Source organism: Canis lupus, chromosome 14, assembly GCF_048164855.1.
Source record: "Canis lupus baileyi chromosome 14, mCanLup2.hap1, whole genome shotgun sequence".
NCBI lineage: Eukaryota > Metazoa > Chordata > Mammalia > Carnivora > Canidae > Canis > Canis lupus.
Window position 1 is genome coordinate 29,030,275 of NC_132851.1, and position 15,334 is coordinate 29,045,608.

General features: G+C 47.2%; 1 protein-coding gene across 4 annotated transcripts in view; it reads right to left on the bottom strand.

Annotated features, from left to right (window-relative positions):
* ASAP1 (ArfGAP with SH3 domain, ankyrin repeat and PH domain 1) overlaps positions 1 to 15,334 on the bottom strand; it is a 355,419-nt gene that overhangs the window by 19,851 nt on the left and 320,234 nt on the right. For 2 of the 4 annotated variants that reach the window (XM_072774512.1, XM_072774511.1), the window contains 2 exons: positions 14,587 to 14,815; positions 2,914 to 3,084 (listed from right to left, as the gene is read on the bottom strand). In XM_072774512.1, the coding sequence (XP_072630613.1) occupies positions 2,914 to 3,084; positions 14,587 to 14,815 (400 nt within the window). The remainder of the gene's footprint in view (positions 1 to 2,913; positions 3,085 to 14,586; positions 14,816 to 15,334) is intronic. The other 2 variants (XM_072774515.1, XM_072774514.1) reach the window with 1 other exon arrangement.

The window sequence follows — 15,334 nt, forward strand, 5'->3', positions numbered from 1 at the left end:
ATTAATACAAATGAGTAGAATATTCCAGGCTGAGGCACTGTATGAGCAAACGCTCAGATCATAGAGGAAAGAATGTGGTTTGGGAATCTGGTGTACTTCAGCGTGGCAGGCATGTCATGGGTAGGTGAGACCTCCGGAGAGCCAAGGGGCTGTGCCTGTACCATCTCCTTCTGCTGGTTTCCATACCCTGGGCCCAGATCCTAAAGGTAGGTCCACAGAGGGAAGCTGTAGGTATCATAAATGTTGCCGAGGAATCTGACTCCCTATGTGTTTGAGCAATAGTCAGTCTGGATCCCGGTTCTGGCTTCCGGAACACCATGTCAGCGGGAGATAGGCAGGGAAAGACCCGGCCTTGAAGTCTATCTCACATATGCACACACACCAACTACTTAGGAAAACGGCCCTGACCGCCTCAGAATGACTATTTAGGGTTGTTTGTGAGTGACCACCAAAGTCTATGACGTGGCGAATTGTCACTATGCCACAGACAGATTCTGGTTGTAGGTGGTAGGCTCTAGCTGGGGAGATCCGCCAGCAGATGGCTTGGGGCCCATGTCTTCGGAAGGCTCCCTGTTGGTGGCACTAATTCTCACAAAGTGGTGACTTTCTTAATGAAAAATGCCCCTGGCCCACAAAAACAAAAAACAAAACAAAAGACCAGTAGCTACTAGTCCTGCTGCTCACCGACGTGAAAGAAAGTGATGATTCTAAGTCAGAAAACAGAAATTTCATATAATTCACTGCAGACCGACCAAGCCTGTGAGGTGACTACAGGTGCTACAAACTTTGCACAGAAATAAAAACCGGTTAACAACAGCATCAACGCTTAGTGAAATGTGAAAAGAAGGTTAAGTTTATGATTTGTGGCATGAAAGCCTGCACAGGGGGTGACCTTCAATAGAATGTTGTTTGGGTTTGGAACGTCCTCTCGGATGAACCTGGGGACGTCTGAAGCCTCCAGAGACCAACCGTGGACGTGTCAAGGACCGTAAACACACTGGTGTGTGCCCGTGCCAGCCCCTCCATTGCTATTCTCTGGCCTGTCTCACCAGGGAACTAACTTGTTAGCGCCCTCCACAAATGTCTCCTCCTCTGGGGAGCCTTCTCCTGCAGTTTGACACTTTTTCTCAGCATTTCCACAGCATGTGGTTAACATGTCAGCCCTAACGGTCAACAGTGCTCACTCACTGGGTTGCCTGTCTGTCTCTCTCACCAGGCCATGGGCTCCCTGAGCAGATGGACTGAGAAGGCCCACGTGACAGGCACACACGCATGCAGACTGGATGGCCAAACACACAGACATGTTCGCATGCACACTGTGACACTGTGGCTGGATGGGATGACAGACATGTGCCAACCCACAAATGGGGGAGTACGGCTTTTTCCAAAAACTCCAAAGATTCACAACACCTTAACACAGGCTTTAGAAGAGGCCCTGTAATGCATTCAGCTCAATTACCTGTCAGTTACGATCAGAAACCCAAGAAAAAAGTAGCCGCAATGAAACTCATTGGTAGGAGGAGGTGACACATGTGAATAAGCATATTCCTCGGGCAAAACTTCTCTTTCTCTGCATGCCTGTCATGGGCCTGACCCCGCTGGGCACTTGGCTCTTGCCCTAAATTGTGGTGAGCTAGTGAAGAGTTTTGGGGAACTAAGAAAGTAGGAAAAGATGGGGGGGGGGATGCCTGGGTGGCTCAGTTGGTTGAGCGCCTGCCTTTGGCTCAGGCCATGATCTTACGGTCCTGGGATGGAGACCTGCATCGGGCTCCCAGCTTACTGGGGGAGTCTGCTTCTCCCTCTTGTCCCTGCTTGTGCTTTCTCTCTCCAATAAATAAAATTAAAACAACAACAACAACAACAACAACAAAAAGGTAGTAAAGATGGAAATTATGAGCCTTGTGGATATATTTTGTCATCTGCAATCAATGCCACTAACTGATTCTGAGCACATTTATCTATCATGCAGTGACGACTGAGGACCTGATATACGCGGGCTTGATTCTAGGCCTTGCAAACACAACAGAGAAGACAGAGTCCCTGCCCTCTTGGAGCTTACATTCTAGAGAGCAAGAAGCCAAACAGAGTACTGATCCACAGTGATAGGTGCTGTGAAGGAACTGGAGGGGGGAGGAAGCTCCTTTAGAAAGTGGGGTCAGGAGACAAATGTTTCAGCAGAAAAGGACAAAAGGGAGCCAGCCTCTCAAAGCGCAAGGCCACAGTGCAGGGAGTGCAGCGGCCTCAGGAGGGAGGGCCTGGTGTGCTTGAGAAAGAAGAGGCAGTGAGGTGTGAGCGGAGGGCAGGAGCTAAAGTCAGTCCCTCAACCCTGCAGGGCCCTTTAGGTCCCAGGCCAAGGAGCTGGTGTTCACCCTAAAGCACAAAAGGAAAGTTTTTATTTTTTATTTTTTATTTTTTATTTTTTTTTTTTTTTTTTTTTTTTATTTTTTTTTTTTATTTTTTTTTTTTATTTTTTATTTTTTTTAAAAGGAAAGTTTTAAAGGCGAGAAGTGCCTATGTCTGATTTATGTGTTGAGAAAAACTTTTGATTTGTATTCTGGCTGTTGTGAGAAAGGATTACTTTGCTTTTCTGAGCCTCCATTTCCTCATCTGTCAATGAGGTTGACAATACCCATTGCACAGAGTTGCTACTGTGAGCGAGAGAGATTTATTAGCACAGTGTCTGGTGTACAGGAAATGCTCAGCAGTTTAGTATTGACTGGTTTTTGAATGATCCTAAATATCTTCCAAGATGTTTCTTGGCCTTAGATACAATCACACCGAATGTAGCCAAGCCCTCGTCCGGCGTGTGTGCAGTCTGGCCCGTCTGCTGGATGTGCTAAGTGTCCACTGCCCACTGTACCCCACGCACTGCCTGGCCCGGGCAGCAGTGGCCCTGACTTTAGGATGACTTACCCCAAGGAACTGCGCCTTTGTTTGGGGGCCCGTGAGGTAGTGGGCTGGGAGGGTCGGATAGGGTTCTCTTGTGTCCGGGTGGTGGGGGAGGAGGCCTCTTCTTGGACAGGGTGGAGCTGCCACTAGAGGTCTGGGTGCTTAGAGGGAGTGTTGAAGGTGGGCCAGTTGGACCTAGAAAGGAAATCGAATGGGGCAGGAAGGTTAATCCCAGTCTCATAGACAGAATAGCCAGTATGCAGTTACTTCCACACAGCAAATGTGGTATGGTTTGCAGACGAAGCACAAAGCTGGATGTGGCCAATTCCATCAACTCAGTAACTCACAAAGAGGGATTTCAAAATTGCTGGTAAAAAAAAAAAAAAAAAAAATCACAAGAAAAGAAAGGGAAGTTTGTGCTTTTAAGGAAATGCCAATCACATGGAATGCTACTGGGTTTAGATCTTCATTTAGGTACGACAGGAAAAGTAAAGCATACATTTTAAATGAAGAACTTAGTGGGAGCATCACAAAATCTATGAGAAAGAAGGGCCCACAGTACTGGCAGCAAAATCAATGGAGAAGGAACAGAGTATGGGCTAACCCTTCAGGGGGCCACAGGGTGAGACATGGATGCATTCACAGAAAAGGATCTTTCTCTCTGCTACAACTTTTTCTCTTACTTGGTAAATTTTGCCTGAAGTTTTTTTTTTTTTTTTTTTTTTAATGATTTTTATCAAGAACGAAGGATCCACTGTAAAGAATTACTTGGAAAAAAATAAAAATCCCAAAACTCTTTCTTCCTTCAATTCTGAATAGTTCCAGGAATCATAAACCACCTATCGGAAGCCTGAAAAAGTTACAGAAATTAGACATTGATTTCTACAGATTTGAAAAAAGACTCCACTTTCTCCAGAGGTAAAGATGGGATGGCAGTAACGATTGATATTCCACACACACACAAAACCACTACTGCAAAACTTGACTTTTTTGACCTAATGTTTTAAGGGAAAAAATGGAGTTTGTTTTCAAGAGCTGTTATGGGATTAGTATTACGGTCTTAGTTTTGTTTATCTGAAGTGACGTTGAAGTGGTTGGTGTGTGCCAAGCACTATATGCTGGGCACTGTGACAAGCATCTCTGTTGACGGAGTATTCCCAGGTACATGGTGTAACTGTGTCCATGGACAACTGTTTCTGCAAGCAGTAGAAGGGAAAAAAAAAAAAAAGGGAAAGAAACCAAAAAAAGCTAAGAACACTGTCACACCAAAATTTTAACACAGGATAGTAGATACCTGGTGATCCAGAAAGGCTCCAAAAGAGCTTTTTACATTCTGTATATTAAAAGAAACGCTTGGAAAAAAATAAATAAAAGAAAAGCTTGGGGCACCTGGGTGGCTCAGTGGTTGAGCATCTGCCTTTAGCTCAGGTCATGATTCTGGGGTCCTGGGATTGAGTCCTACATCGAGCTCCCCGCAGGGAGCCTGCTTCTCCCTCTGCCTGTGTCTCAGGAATAAATAAATAAAATCTTAAAAAAAAAAATTAAAAGAAAAGCTTAATTACTGCTGGCTTCTTTCCTTGGTATTATTTCCCATTACCGACTCCTGGTCAGCACCGACGCTGACTTACACCAGTGATTCTCAAAGATGGTCTCATCTTGGAATCAATACTGACAATCTCAGTAAGATCACCAGCTGCTTTTGGATAAAATGGCCTGAGCTCTACAGTTTACCCTCTATCCTACTGATGTGATGTCTGATGGAAGCCTCACTGTTTCTCCAAATGAACACCTAGTTATGCTACCAGTCATGTAGTTTCAGAAGTGATCTTATAACAATAAAGGGACTGTTATGGCAGCCTTGCATTTGTAGGATGATTTGTACTTCTCAAAAATCCGTTCACGGGGTGCCTGGCGGGCTCACAGTCAGTTAAGGGTCTGACTCCTGACTTTTGGCTCAGGTTGCGATTCTGGGACCATGGGATCGAGCTCTGCATTGAGCTCTGCACTCAGCGCGGGCTCTGCTGTACATTATCTCCTCCTCCCTCTGCTCCTCCTCCTGCTCACATGTGCTCCCTCTCTCTAAAATAAATGAACAAAATTTTTAAAAATGATAATGTGTTCATATATGCTATTCCCCTTGATTTTTTTTATTATTGCCCCCATCTGCAGTCAGGAAAGCAGGAGTAAGGGGGTTCGGAGGGTGTAAGGTTTCACTACCATGGGGTGTGAAGGTCTCTGGCCTGGTGGGTGCTCGCCTGTCTCACACTGCCGTTCCTGAAAGCCAGGACTGCGCTCTGTGCGCTGAGCCCAGGGGGAGAACAACACGGACAACAACAGCAAACGCTCAGTGTTAGGAAGTGTGACTTTCCTCTTGGAAATACGCGGAGAAGAGAGATTAGACGATGATGAGATTCTCCAGCACTTTCATCTCTACCACCACCTAGGGATCTTCTGATGCAGTGCAACTAAAGTCATTGCATCAGTTCCAAATCCTGTCTGCAAACAAAAATCGCCAGAGACAAGGCACTAATGGGGCTGTGTCTCTGAGCAAAGTTGTATGTGTACCTGATTTCAGGAGCGATCCGAACACAGAGTCATCCTGTAACCATAAGCCGAGCAAAATCCAACCTCCCGTGCCAGCATTTCAGAAATGAAGGGATTAGTGTTCTGTGCAGGATCATGTACCTCTGTCTTACTTTATCTGTAATCGTATTTTGCTGCTTACTTGTTTATTATTGCATGTCCCCCCCACCCCCCCAGACTGTAATTCTATCAGGGCCAGCCCTTTTTCTGGACTAGTTTAGTCTGGTGTAAACTAAACTAAGTTTAGTAATATAGTATTGGATAAACTGACGAATGACCATTACTTCTATCTTTTTAAGGCTGGTGACCTTGGGAAGGTGACCTTTTAAAGAAGACAGAAGGGTGTCACAGGGTGCCAACAGAATACTAGAAATCGGGGGAAATATTAGAGACATGTTAAGCGTGAAAAGAAATATTCAATACTATAATTCCCTAGCCAGAAAACATACACATAGATCCACCTATTGTTTTGTAATAGAAGCTACAGAAAGGGAGGTACCATAAAATGTGGCTGGGAGGGCTTGAGTTAAAAAAAAAAAAAAAAAAAAAAAAAAAGGCTGAAAAACACTGTATGAGGTCCCAGAAAAGCATAATTAAGCTTTCTTAAGATTTAAAGATCTTAGGGGTGCCTAGATGGCTCAGTCAGTAAAGTGTCTGCCTTTGGCTCAGGCTGTGATCTCAGGGTCCTGGGATCAAGCCCCATGTTGGGCTCCCTGCTCAGCAGAGAGACTGCTTCTCCCTCTCCTTCTGCCACTCTCCCTGCTTGTGTGCTTTCTCTCTTTTTTTTCTGTCAAATAAATAAAATCTTAAAACAAAACAAAAACAAAACAAAACAAAAAAACGATTTAAAGATCTCAGAAGACTTTTAAAATTAGTAACTAGTGTCTCAACCACCAAAGGGGATGTTTTATGCAAAATAATCTAAGTCCTGGCGTGGTGAGGAAGGAAGCAATTCTGGCAGGATAAAGAAAGCTAAAATAAAACAAAATAGAAAAGAATAAACACGGCATCAAACAAACACAAAAAAAGGGTGGGAGGCAAGCTTAACAGGGTGGGGAGGATTGGAGGTGACGTGGACAGCCTGCTAGGGCTGGTGGAAATAAGGAGAAAATGCCTCACTCCTCATTTGCTACTGACTAGTATGTCAAATTATCTTCTTTCTTTTTTCTTAAAAATATGGCTCTCAAAAGCTTCCAAAGCTTATAAAGAACTCTGAGGTTAGTGAAATTATTAGAAGGTCTCCTTAGAGGAGATCATGAACTCACCTCTTCCCAAGATCGTGTGCCTTGTTCCACAACCCCACCAGCCCTCTGGGTCACTCTGTGTGGATGCTCTGCTGTGTCTTTAGCTCCAGAGATGCCCACTGGACTTCTGGGGGCTGCACTGCCATGCACGCCTCCATGTCATCGGTTCAGGGAGGCCCTGAGTGAGGTCCGTACCTCAGACGTGTGCCCAGCCCACAGCCAGAGTTCAGGAAACTCACGTGCGAGGTCACTATCCACCTCGAAGCCACTGTGCTTGCTCTGGGCAGTTTGCAAAGCCCTTGCTCTGCAACCCCTCGCCCAACCATTCAGACTCACAAAAGGCTGTGGCTGTTTCCTGAGACCTGCCCAGGAACTGGTGTTTCCTCTGTTCGTGAAAGCTTCCCAGGGGGATGGGAAAATAATACATTCATAGACTCCAGGGATGGTTTAAATGAAACCTCACCAGATAGGACTTGAATTGTCAACAAGAAGGAAATGAATCTACTTATTTTGGAAAAACCGTCTTGAAAAGCCATGCATGTACACCTAAATACATATTAAAAAAAAAAAAATCTGTTCCTGGGATGGCCAGGTGGTTCAGTCGGTTAGGTGTCTGCCTTTGGCTCAGGTCATGATCCCAGGGTCCAGGGATTGAGTCTTGCATCAGGCTCCTGGCTCTGTGGGGAGCCTGCTTCTCCCTCTGCCCTCTCTCATGAATAAAAAAACAAACAAACAAACAAACAAAAAAACCCTAAATTCACCATCAGCATGCTTTTCTTTTTCTTTCTCCTTCCTTTCTTTCTTTCTTTCTTTCTTTCTTTCTTTCTTTCTTTCTTTCTTTCTTTCTTTCTTTCTTTCTTTCTTTCTTTCTTCCTTCCTTCCTTCCTTCCTTCCTTCCTTCCTTCCTTCCTTCCTTCCTTCCTTCCTTCTTTTTTTTCTTTTTTCAGCATGCTTTTCAAATCTCCTACATTCCCTAAATTTTGCAGAGCTACCATTTACTGAGTATCGTGCGCCGGACCTAACACTCAGGAGAGGCTTATTTACATAATTGAGAACTCCCCTTATGAAGCAGCACTGCTGTCGTGATCATCTACTTTCGGGGTGAAGAGACCCAAGGCTCAGAGAGTTTAGGAAATCGGCGACTCACAGTACATAAGTGTGGCTCTGTGTGACCCCAGGGCGGGTGCTGATCTTTGATGGTCGGTACCTGTTCTCCTCCTGTGACTGCCCCTACGTTCTCCCTGGCTGGGATACTCAGGCCCAACTACATTCCCTCCTCACCTCTGCACCTCATCTGTGAAGGGTCAGCTCAATCGGAACCTCATCCAGAGCCTTCTCTGACCCATCCCCTTTGCCTTGGGCAACTGCTTTTACCTGTAACCTTCCACAAGGCTAAATAGCACTGACTATTCTTCTCCCCATTGCATTATAGCTAGGTTTTTCTCTTCTTTCCCAGGCTGAAAGCTCCCTTGGGGCAAGATTCATGTCTTCTTCATATCCCTCAGTGCTTGGCACATTCTGAACACTCAATACAAGTCTATGGAAATAATTCATGGTGTAACTCGGGAGGATGCTTTCTCATTGTCCTTGTACATTCGGTTTTTAGTAAAACAAAACACCCAAAGGTCTGCCCTGCTATTATTTGGGAGGCCAAATAATAGTACATCTTTATAATTTAAGTAAAACAACAAGATCCAGAAGATGGCTTTCAAAAACTGTCTTGACAATTTCTGAAAACACCATCTGTAGAAATATAATGTACATACTCTAAACACGCCATGCCATATACAGTAAGTAATAGTAGCAGAAATTCTATCTACACACAACTCTGGATAAGATGAATGCGTTTCACAGCGCGGACCTGAAAAGTTTGTTACGTCTGGCTGGCTCAGTCACTGGACCTTGAGACTCTTGATCTCAGGGTTGAGTTCAAGCACCACGTTGGGTGAAGAGATTACTTAAAAGTAAATAAAATTAAAAAAAAAAGTGGATAAAGATATAGTGTATTTATATAGAGAAAGACCCTGTATGTAGCAGGAAGGCACTATTATCATTGCACTCAGATGGGGAAACAGAGGCACAGGAGGGCATGGTGGAATGTGCAAGGAGGCCACAGTCAGTCAGCAGGGCTGGGCAGGGCTCTGGTGCAGCAGAGCCATGCAGGAGCAATACCATGCTACATATGATGTGGCAGGAGCAATTCCCCATCCTTCAGACTCCTTCTAGGAGCCCAATAAATAATAGACTAGTGCCTGGATTTAAGGGCCTAAGTAAGGGTGGTTCTTTAACAACTACTCACGGGGCGCCTGGGTGGATAAATAGGTTAAGCATCTGTTTTTGGCTTAGGTCATGATCTCAGGGTCCTGGGATTGAACCCTTCATTGCCCCTCATTGGGCTCCCTGCTGAGCAGGGAGCCTGCTTCTCCTTCTTCCTCTACCTGCCACTCCCCCTCTGCTTGTGCTCTGTGTCACATAAATAAATAACATCTTAAAGAAAAACCAAACAACTACTCATGCATCTCCATACGTGAGAAGCACAACATGATTCCCTCTGATTCCCTTTGCACACCTGGCACTCAGGTGACTTGGCTAGTGAACCTGTGCCAGTGGCCACCCCTGAGGTCAAAAATCCCAGACACACTCAGCCTGCAATGTGGCCAGTGCAAGGGCATAGATGCACCATGCTTTAAAAAGGATCAGGGGAGACTGCTAAAAACAGGCGAAAAAAAACCAGATAAAAAAAAAATCTGGCATGGATCAGGGATGACAGCCCATGGGATGCTTCAATATAGAGCCGCTCAAGTGGTTATCTTTTCATGAGATTAAAAAAAAAAAACCACCCAGGAAACTATAGTCATCAGTATAGGAATAATGCTGTTATGAGGAAAATATACTTCCTAGGCCAGCCGCCATCATCCTGCAATGCCCCTGACGGTGGCAGGCCACCTTCATGTCCTCCCTTCCTGCCCCCTCCCCGCCCTCTCTGATTACTGCCATGAGCCTTGAATGAAAGGTGCAGAAATCTCGAAGATGCTCACGCAACTATTTGGCTGTGATGCTGCACACATTCTGTAGAAAGACTTTCAGCAAGTCAACCATCACACCCCCAAGGTCTCTGGCGTAGAGACTTCCAGACTCTGGCCACACATTCCTGGGACAGGCTTTTCACTGGCCCTGCTGTGGTTTATTCATTCAGCAATGACACAGCACACCCGCCCCACGCCCGGGACGCAAGGCCTGTTCACTCACAGCCCCTGTGCCGCAGGACAGGGAAACAGAGACTCCCTCGCCCCTCCTGCTCGGCCACCCCTCACGGCGCCCCTCGCTGCTCTCTCTGTACCCCTTGGCTGTGTTCCCAGGGCACCGCCCATCTGTTGAACCAAATACATGCACTCGGATCAAACGGATTCCTATCTGGTGAATGCTCGCTATGCACTAGTTACCACATTGTTTCACGGTTTCTAAGCGGTGAGCCCGCGAGGTCTGCAACCCAATCCTGGTTTTCACAGGAAGACCCCGAAGCTCAGCAAGGTGAGCTAAATATTCAGAAGAAGCCAGGGCGGGGAGAGGGTTAGCGTGTTCACAGAAGGAGCCCCATCTCCAGGGTAGGCAAGAAAGAGGCTTTCTGGAGGAAAAGGAAGAGTGAGGTTTGCTCCACAGAGGTCACGGCTGCCCAGGCCTCTGCAGGGGGCTCTACAGGCCGATGGCTTGAGACGATGTGCTTTGCTCTCAAGCTTCACTCTGGGGTTCACGAGGTCTCCTCACCTAAGCTGATGGTGGGGTGGCACCTGTTTGCCATCCTCTGTGATACGAGCACCTACGAGCAAGGCCTGCCTGGGGCCGTTGGCCGGCCAGCACCATTCTGCTGCACAGACCGCCTGCTTCCTCTCAGCCCGGGCTGCAGCCTGTCCGAAGCAGGCATGCACGCTACAGAAAACGTGTCTGAAGTGTGTCAGGAAGCCGTACAGGTAGCCGCCTGATAGTCACTGGGGCTACGTGATGCCAGGTTCTAGGGTTCCAAGTCCACGAACTGACGGGAGAAAACTGTCACTAATGTACCATCGGTTTGTGTTTCTCAAAGCTTGAAAAGTCAGTTAAGTGAAGTAAGCTTCCTGTGGTCAGATTTGCCCTTCATTTCCCTAACAAATCCTTTCCTTGGTACATGGTGCCTGCACTTAGCCAGGTTCACTGGAGAGCACCTGCTCATTTATGAGACCAGGGGGGACATCACCTCACCACTCTTTCCCCAAAGGAACCTTTTTTAGAGGTGAGGAGCTATCGTGGCCGTGGTGTCAGCAGCAGGGCCCTCCCCGGCACTTACTCTAGGCGCTTGGCTAGAGGCTTCCTGTGTGCCTCATTAACCTGTGTACCATCTTGTGTCAGGTCCTGTTTGTGTCCCTGTTATGTAAAACGTGTGCAACTGTATGGTGGGAGAAAGCCACAGCTCTCCAGCTTTAAATCACTTAGGAACAGTTACATCAAGCCAACCAGTCACAGGCACGCATCATGTCTCTGGTCCTGCTCTGGGGGACGGGAGGACGGCACCACCTGCTCACCATGTTCCTCCGTGTTCTAGAGATGTCTGTGGTTACGGCCTGACATGACAGTCCTAGGGGGCGCCTCTCCCAGGACTTCAGGGCTCTGCCTTTTACAAAATGCTTTCTCCACATACTATCTCACTGGATTCTGAGGATAATCCGTGAGGAAGGCAAGACAGTGATCGACCGCCTTCCTCAACTCGGGAAAGCAGAAACCACACAGTCTGGTTTGAGGAGTCTCTAAGGGCCATTTTTACTTTCTACCCTCTAACAGCCACTGTGTGACCTGAGATCAGTTCCTCACCCTTTCCCTACCTTAGCTTCCTTGGCTGTACAATGGGTAGCAGACTGACTCACCTTTCAGCATCCTTCCAGCTCTCTAAAGTTCAGGTTCTAGGACATTAATTTTTTGCTTAATGGTAAGAAACAAACCAATCTTGGCAAGCTTGAAGAATTTCAAGTCTTTTTTTATTTAATTAAATTAATTAATTAATTAATTAATTAATTTTTAAGAATTTCAAGTCTTAAACATACTGTAACGTTGGGGGTCAGGGGGCAGGTCCTAATAACTGAGCAGAGAAACATTCTCAGTGAGAAATGTCTGCATACTTAATTTTACAGCTTCACATTTCAAGAGGTTAGGCAGCAAAATATATCTAAGGCTCAAGGGCGGTGAGTTGGGGTTCTGAACTGCCAAATCTCCCCACTCTGACTGGCGCTCTGCTCAAGCACAAGGGGGCTTTGCTTGATGGCAATTTAGGTCCAACTTCCCTGCATTTTGATGAGGCAGCTGGAGATTCTTGAAAATATTCCTGTGCTGAGTCAGAATAATTCTTTCTCCTTCCCCGCCCCCTCCCCCCCCATACTCCTCTTATTACTGGGGACTTTATCCTGAGTGTCTGCAACGCCTCGCCGGAAGCCGCCATCCGTCCAAGCCCTAAATTCACAGGGTGGAAATGACCATTGCTGCAAGCAGAGAGCTCGACGTCACTTCCATGGAAAATGAGCAACCAAACGACAGATTCAAGACATCCTTGTTTTCATGCAAATGGTTCAACAGAATGAAATGAAAAACACATAAGGGCCACAAAACAGAGGAGAATTATCTTTGCACAGAGCGTCAGCTGATTTTCAACAATGTCTTCTAAGATCTCCATTCTAAACATTACCACTTTCCCAAATGTAGGGACACACGAGCCAGGCTAGCTGCAGGGCACAGCTCCCATTTCAAGCCCCTTGGAAAGTCAGGGGGAGCCTACGCTGCTGGTGTCTGTCCGCGTCTGAAGCCCCACTATGAGCAGCCCGGAAGAGCACTCAGGTTCTAGTAGACAGGGATTTCTGTTCTCAATGTCAGGATTTGGGGAGGTGGGCCTTGGGGTTAGTAGCTTGTCCAGGGCTGACCATGGTTACTATGGCCAAGTCTCTGAGCACTTGTTTTAGCAGCTGGATCCTTTAATACATTTGGTCTTTGTTTTCTGTGCCTCTGCTAGAGAGCTAGCTAGAATTTATTCAAGGCAGGAGACAGATGCTTGGCAGCGAGTCAGATAGTATATTTTATGGGTTTCTGTGGTCTCTTGAGATAGAATTATAGAAAAGGATGGAGGGAGGTGAGGCAGCCTCTTGGTTCCCAGGACTCTGGGGTCTTTCTCTTTTGCAGACCTTTTCCAAAATTCTCAGTGACCTGGAGGCCCACCCTGTCTAGACAGGTCATCACTCTTATGTTGGTGAGCACAATCAGGGGACATGAGCCCTCTCAGAATTTTCTTTGATTATTTTATATTTTATTTTCACGGTCCTCTTTGGGGTACAGAAAGGGAAATTTCTGGTCTTATCCGATTGCTACCCCGACAGGAAAACAGGATCACACAGAGGTGGGAAGCAGCACAGTTCTCTTACTGTGTAGGGCATACCTGCAACTTGAGAGGTTAGTGTTTGAATAAGGGATCTGATGCCTTATTTACGTGCATTCTTGTATAATGTATGGATGGGTAAGAGAAACACTGGAGGTTCAAAGCACTGGCTCACGTGTGCTGTCACTCTTACATTATGGTTACTAGGTATCTTTGATGAGCACCGTTCATGCCAAAACCTTATTTTAGCTTTTCTCCACTATTTTATGATCTATGAGGCCATTTGGGGTCTCTCTAAGAACACAGCTCCCATTTATAACACTATTTCAATGGAGAATAAGCTCTGAAAAAACGCTGTTCTGAATAAAGCTCACATTTCTCAGAAAATAGCCCCAGTGTGATTCAAATAGGCATGGCATTGTGTAGGGAGAGGCCCTCAGAACCTGTGTGAGCATGAGCTGAGCACATAGGGAGAAGCCTGCACTTGAATTTGCTGACCAAGACCGAACCCCAAGCTGCCGCTCTGGGTACCTCTCACTTTCCCCCTGGCCTGATGACTCTTTAAATGTTGCCATTTCTGCATCTAAAGTGGTCTCTGTACAGGTGGGAACACTGACTTTCACAGCTGGGCACTCTTTATGGATGTGGGATACGGGACAAGCACTCTGTTGCCACAGACCAGGACAGCGGACCCTCGGCCCTTGGTGCTGGCCCTGGTGGAGGTTCCGGACGATGCGCTACACAGTGCCCCTCTTCTGGCTAAGATTCTTCCCAGGTAGAGTTTCGTGGAAAAACAATCCTCATGAGGAAGCACAGGAGAGAGGGCTCAGGTCATATAGGACCTGGGTTAGAATCACAGAGATCTGAGAACATTAGGCCAATCACTCAACATCTCTGAACCACAATCTCCTTTGTCTGCGTGATGCCAGCAACTACAACCCACCTCCTTTTGTGAGCATAAAATGAGAAGTGCTGGGCTTAGGGCCTGTCATGAAGCGAGTGCTCCATAACAACGATGTACCACTATTACTACTAACATATCCAGAAGACAGACAACTTAGTGTAGAGAAAATTAATTTTTCGAAGGAATACTACAATTCCACACTACATCGTATAAGAAAGAACACAGGTTTGGTGCCAGGTGGACCGTGGACTGAATCCCAACTCTACCTGTCACAGGTGGTGTGGACGTGGGCAGGTCACTCTACGTCCATAAGCCGTAGTTTCCTCATCTGTAAAGTGGGCACCAAAGCACATACCTCATAGGACTGTTGTGAGGTGAGCACGGCAAACACACGAGGGGCGCTCACAGCACCATCTTACAGCTGGCACTTAGCAAATGGCAAGGCCCTGGTTTCCAACTGTCCCCGACATCACGTTCCGTACCCTGCCACTCAGAGGCCCCTCGCAATTTCTACCTCAAAGCTGCGCAGACCGCCAGCTTTGAGGACGGAGGGGGAGAGCCCTCCTCTAAGTCCGTACCTTTCCCGGCGTTTCTAGGAGGCAGCGGAGGAGCCTCTGCGGTCGGTGACGTGGGCGAGTCTGTGCTTGTGGAGACGAAGATCTGGTTGGTGAAGGCGCCGTAGGAGAGCCGCTGCTTGTCCCTCGGGGTGCTGAAGCCCGGCAGTGACAGCTTGTCCTGGGGGGAGATACTGGAGGAGTGGCAAAAGCTCTGAGGCCTCGGGGAGCGCTCTTTCTTGATGGGGCTCGGCTGCGGATGACAGAACAGAGCAGCGGGTGAGGAACTCCCCGAGGCCCACACCTCAGGCTCCGTCGGGAAGGGGGGTTCCTGCGGCTCCCTGCCTGCCGTGCCCCAGCACAAGAGGAGGACGCGGTTCCCCATTACCAGGGTCACAGCAGGGAGACACTGGTTAGCAATCAGAGGCATTCAGGAGCCGAAGGGCATGGTCACAGGTGACCTTTAACGTAACGGATACCTGCCTTCCGCAGGACACCGTGACCAGCACTGACCTGTGTTCCGCCCACGTGTGGTCTCTACAGTGTGTTCCTTCCCAGCCCAACCCTCTCCCATCAGAGTTCTCAGTCCTCACCTCTTTTCTCTTTTTTATATTCCCTTAGAAAGTAGCCTCCACATTGTGGCCCTGAAACACACCTGTGGGTCCAATCCTATCCCTTCGGATCCTAAACTGTCTTCGACTGCCTACGAGGTGTCCCTTGTGTTTGCACAGCAGTGGCATCCCCATAACTTCCCAAGGTGGAAGCCTCAGGG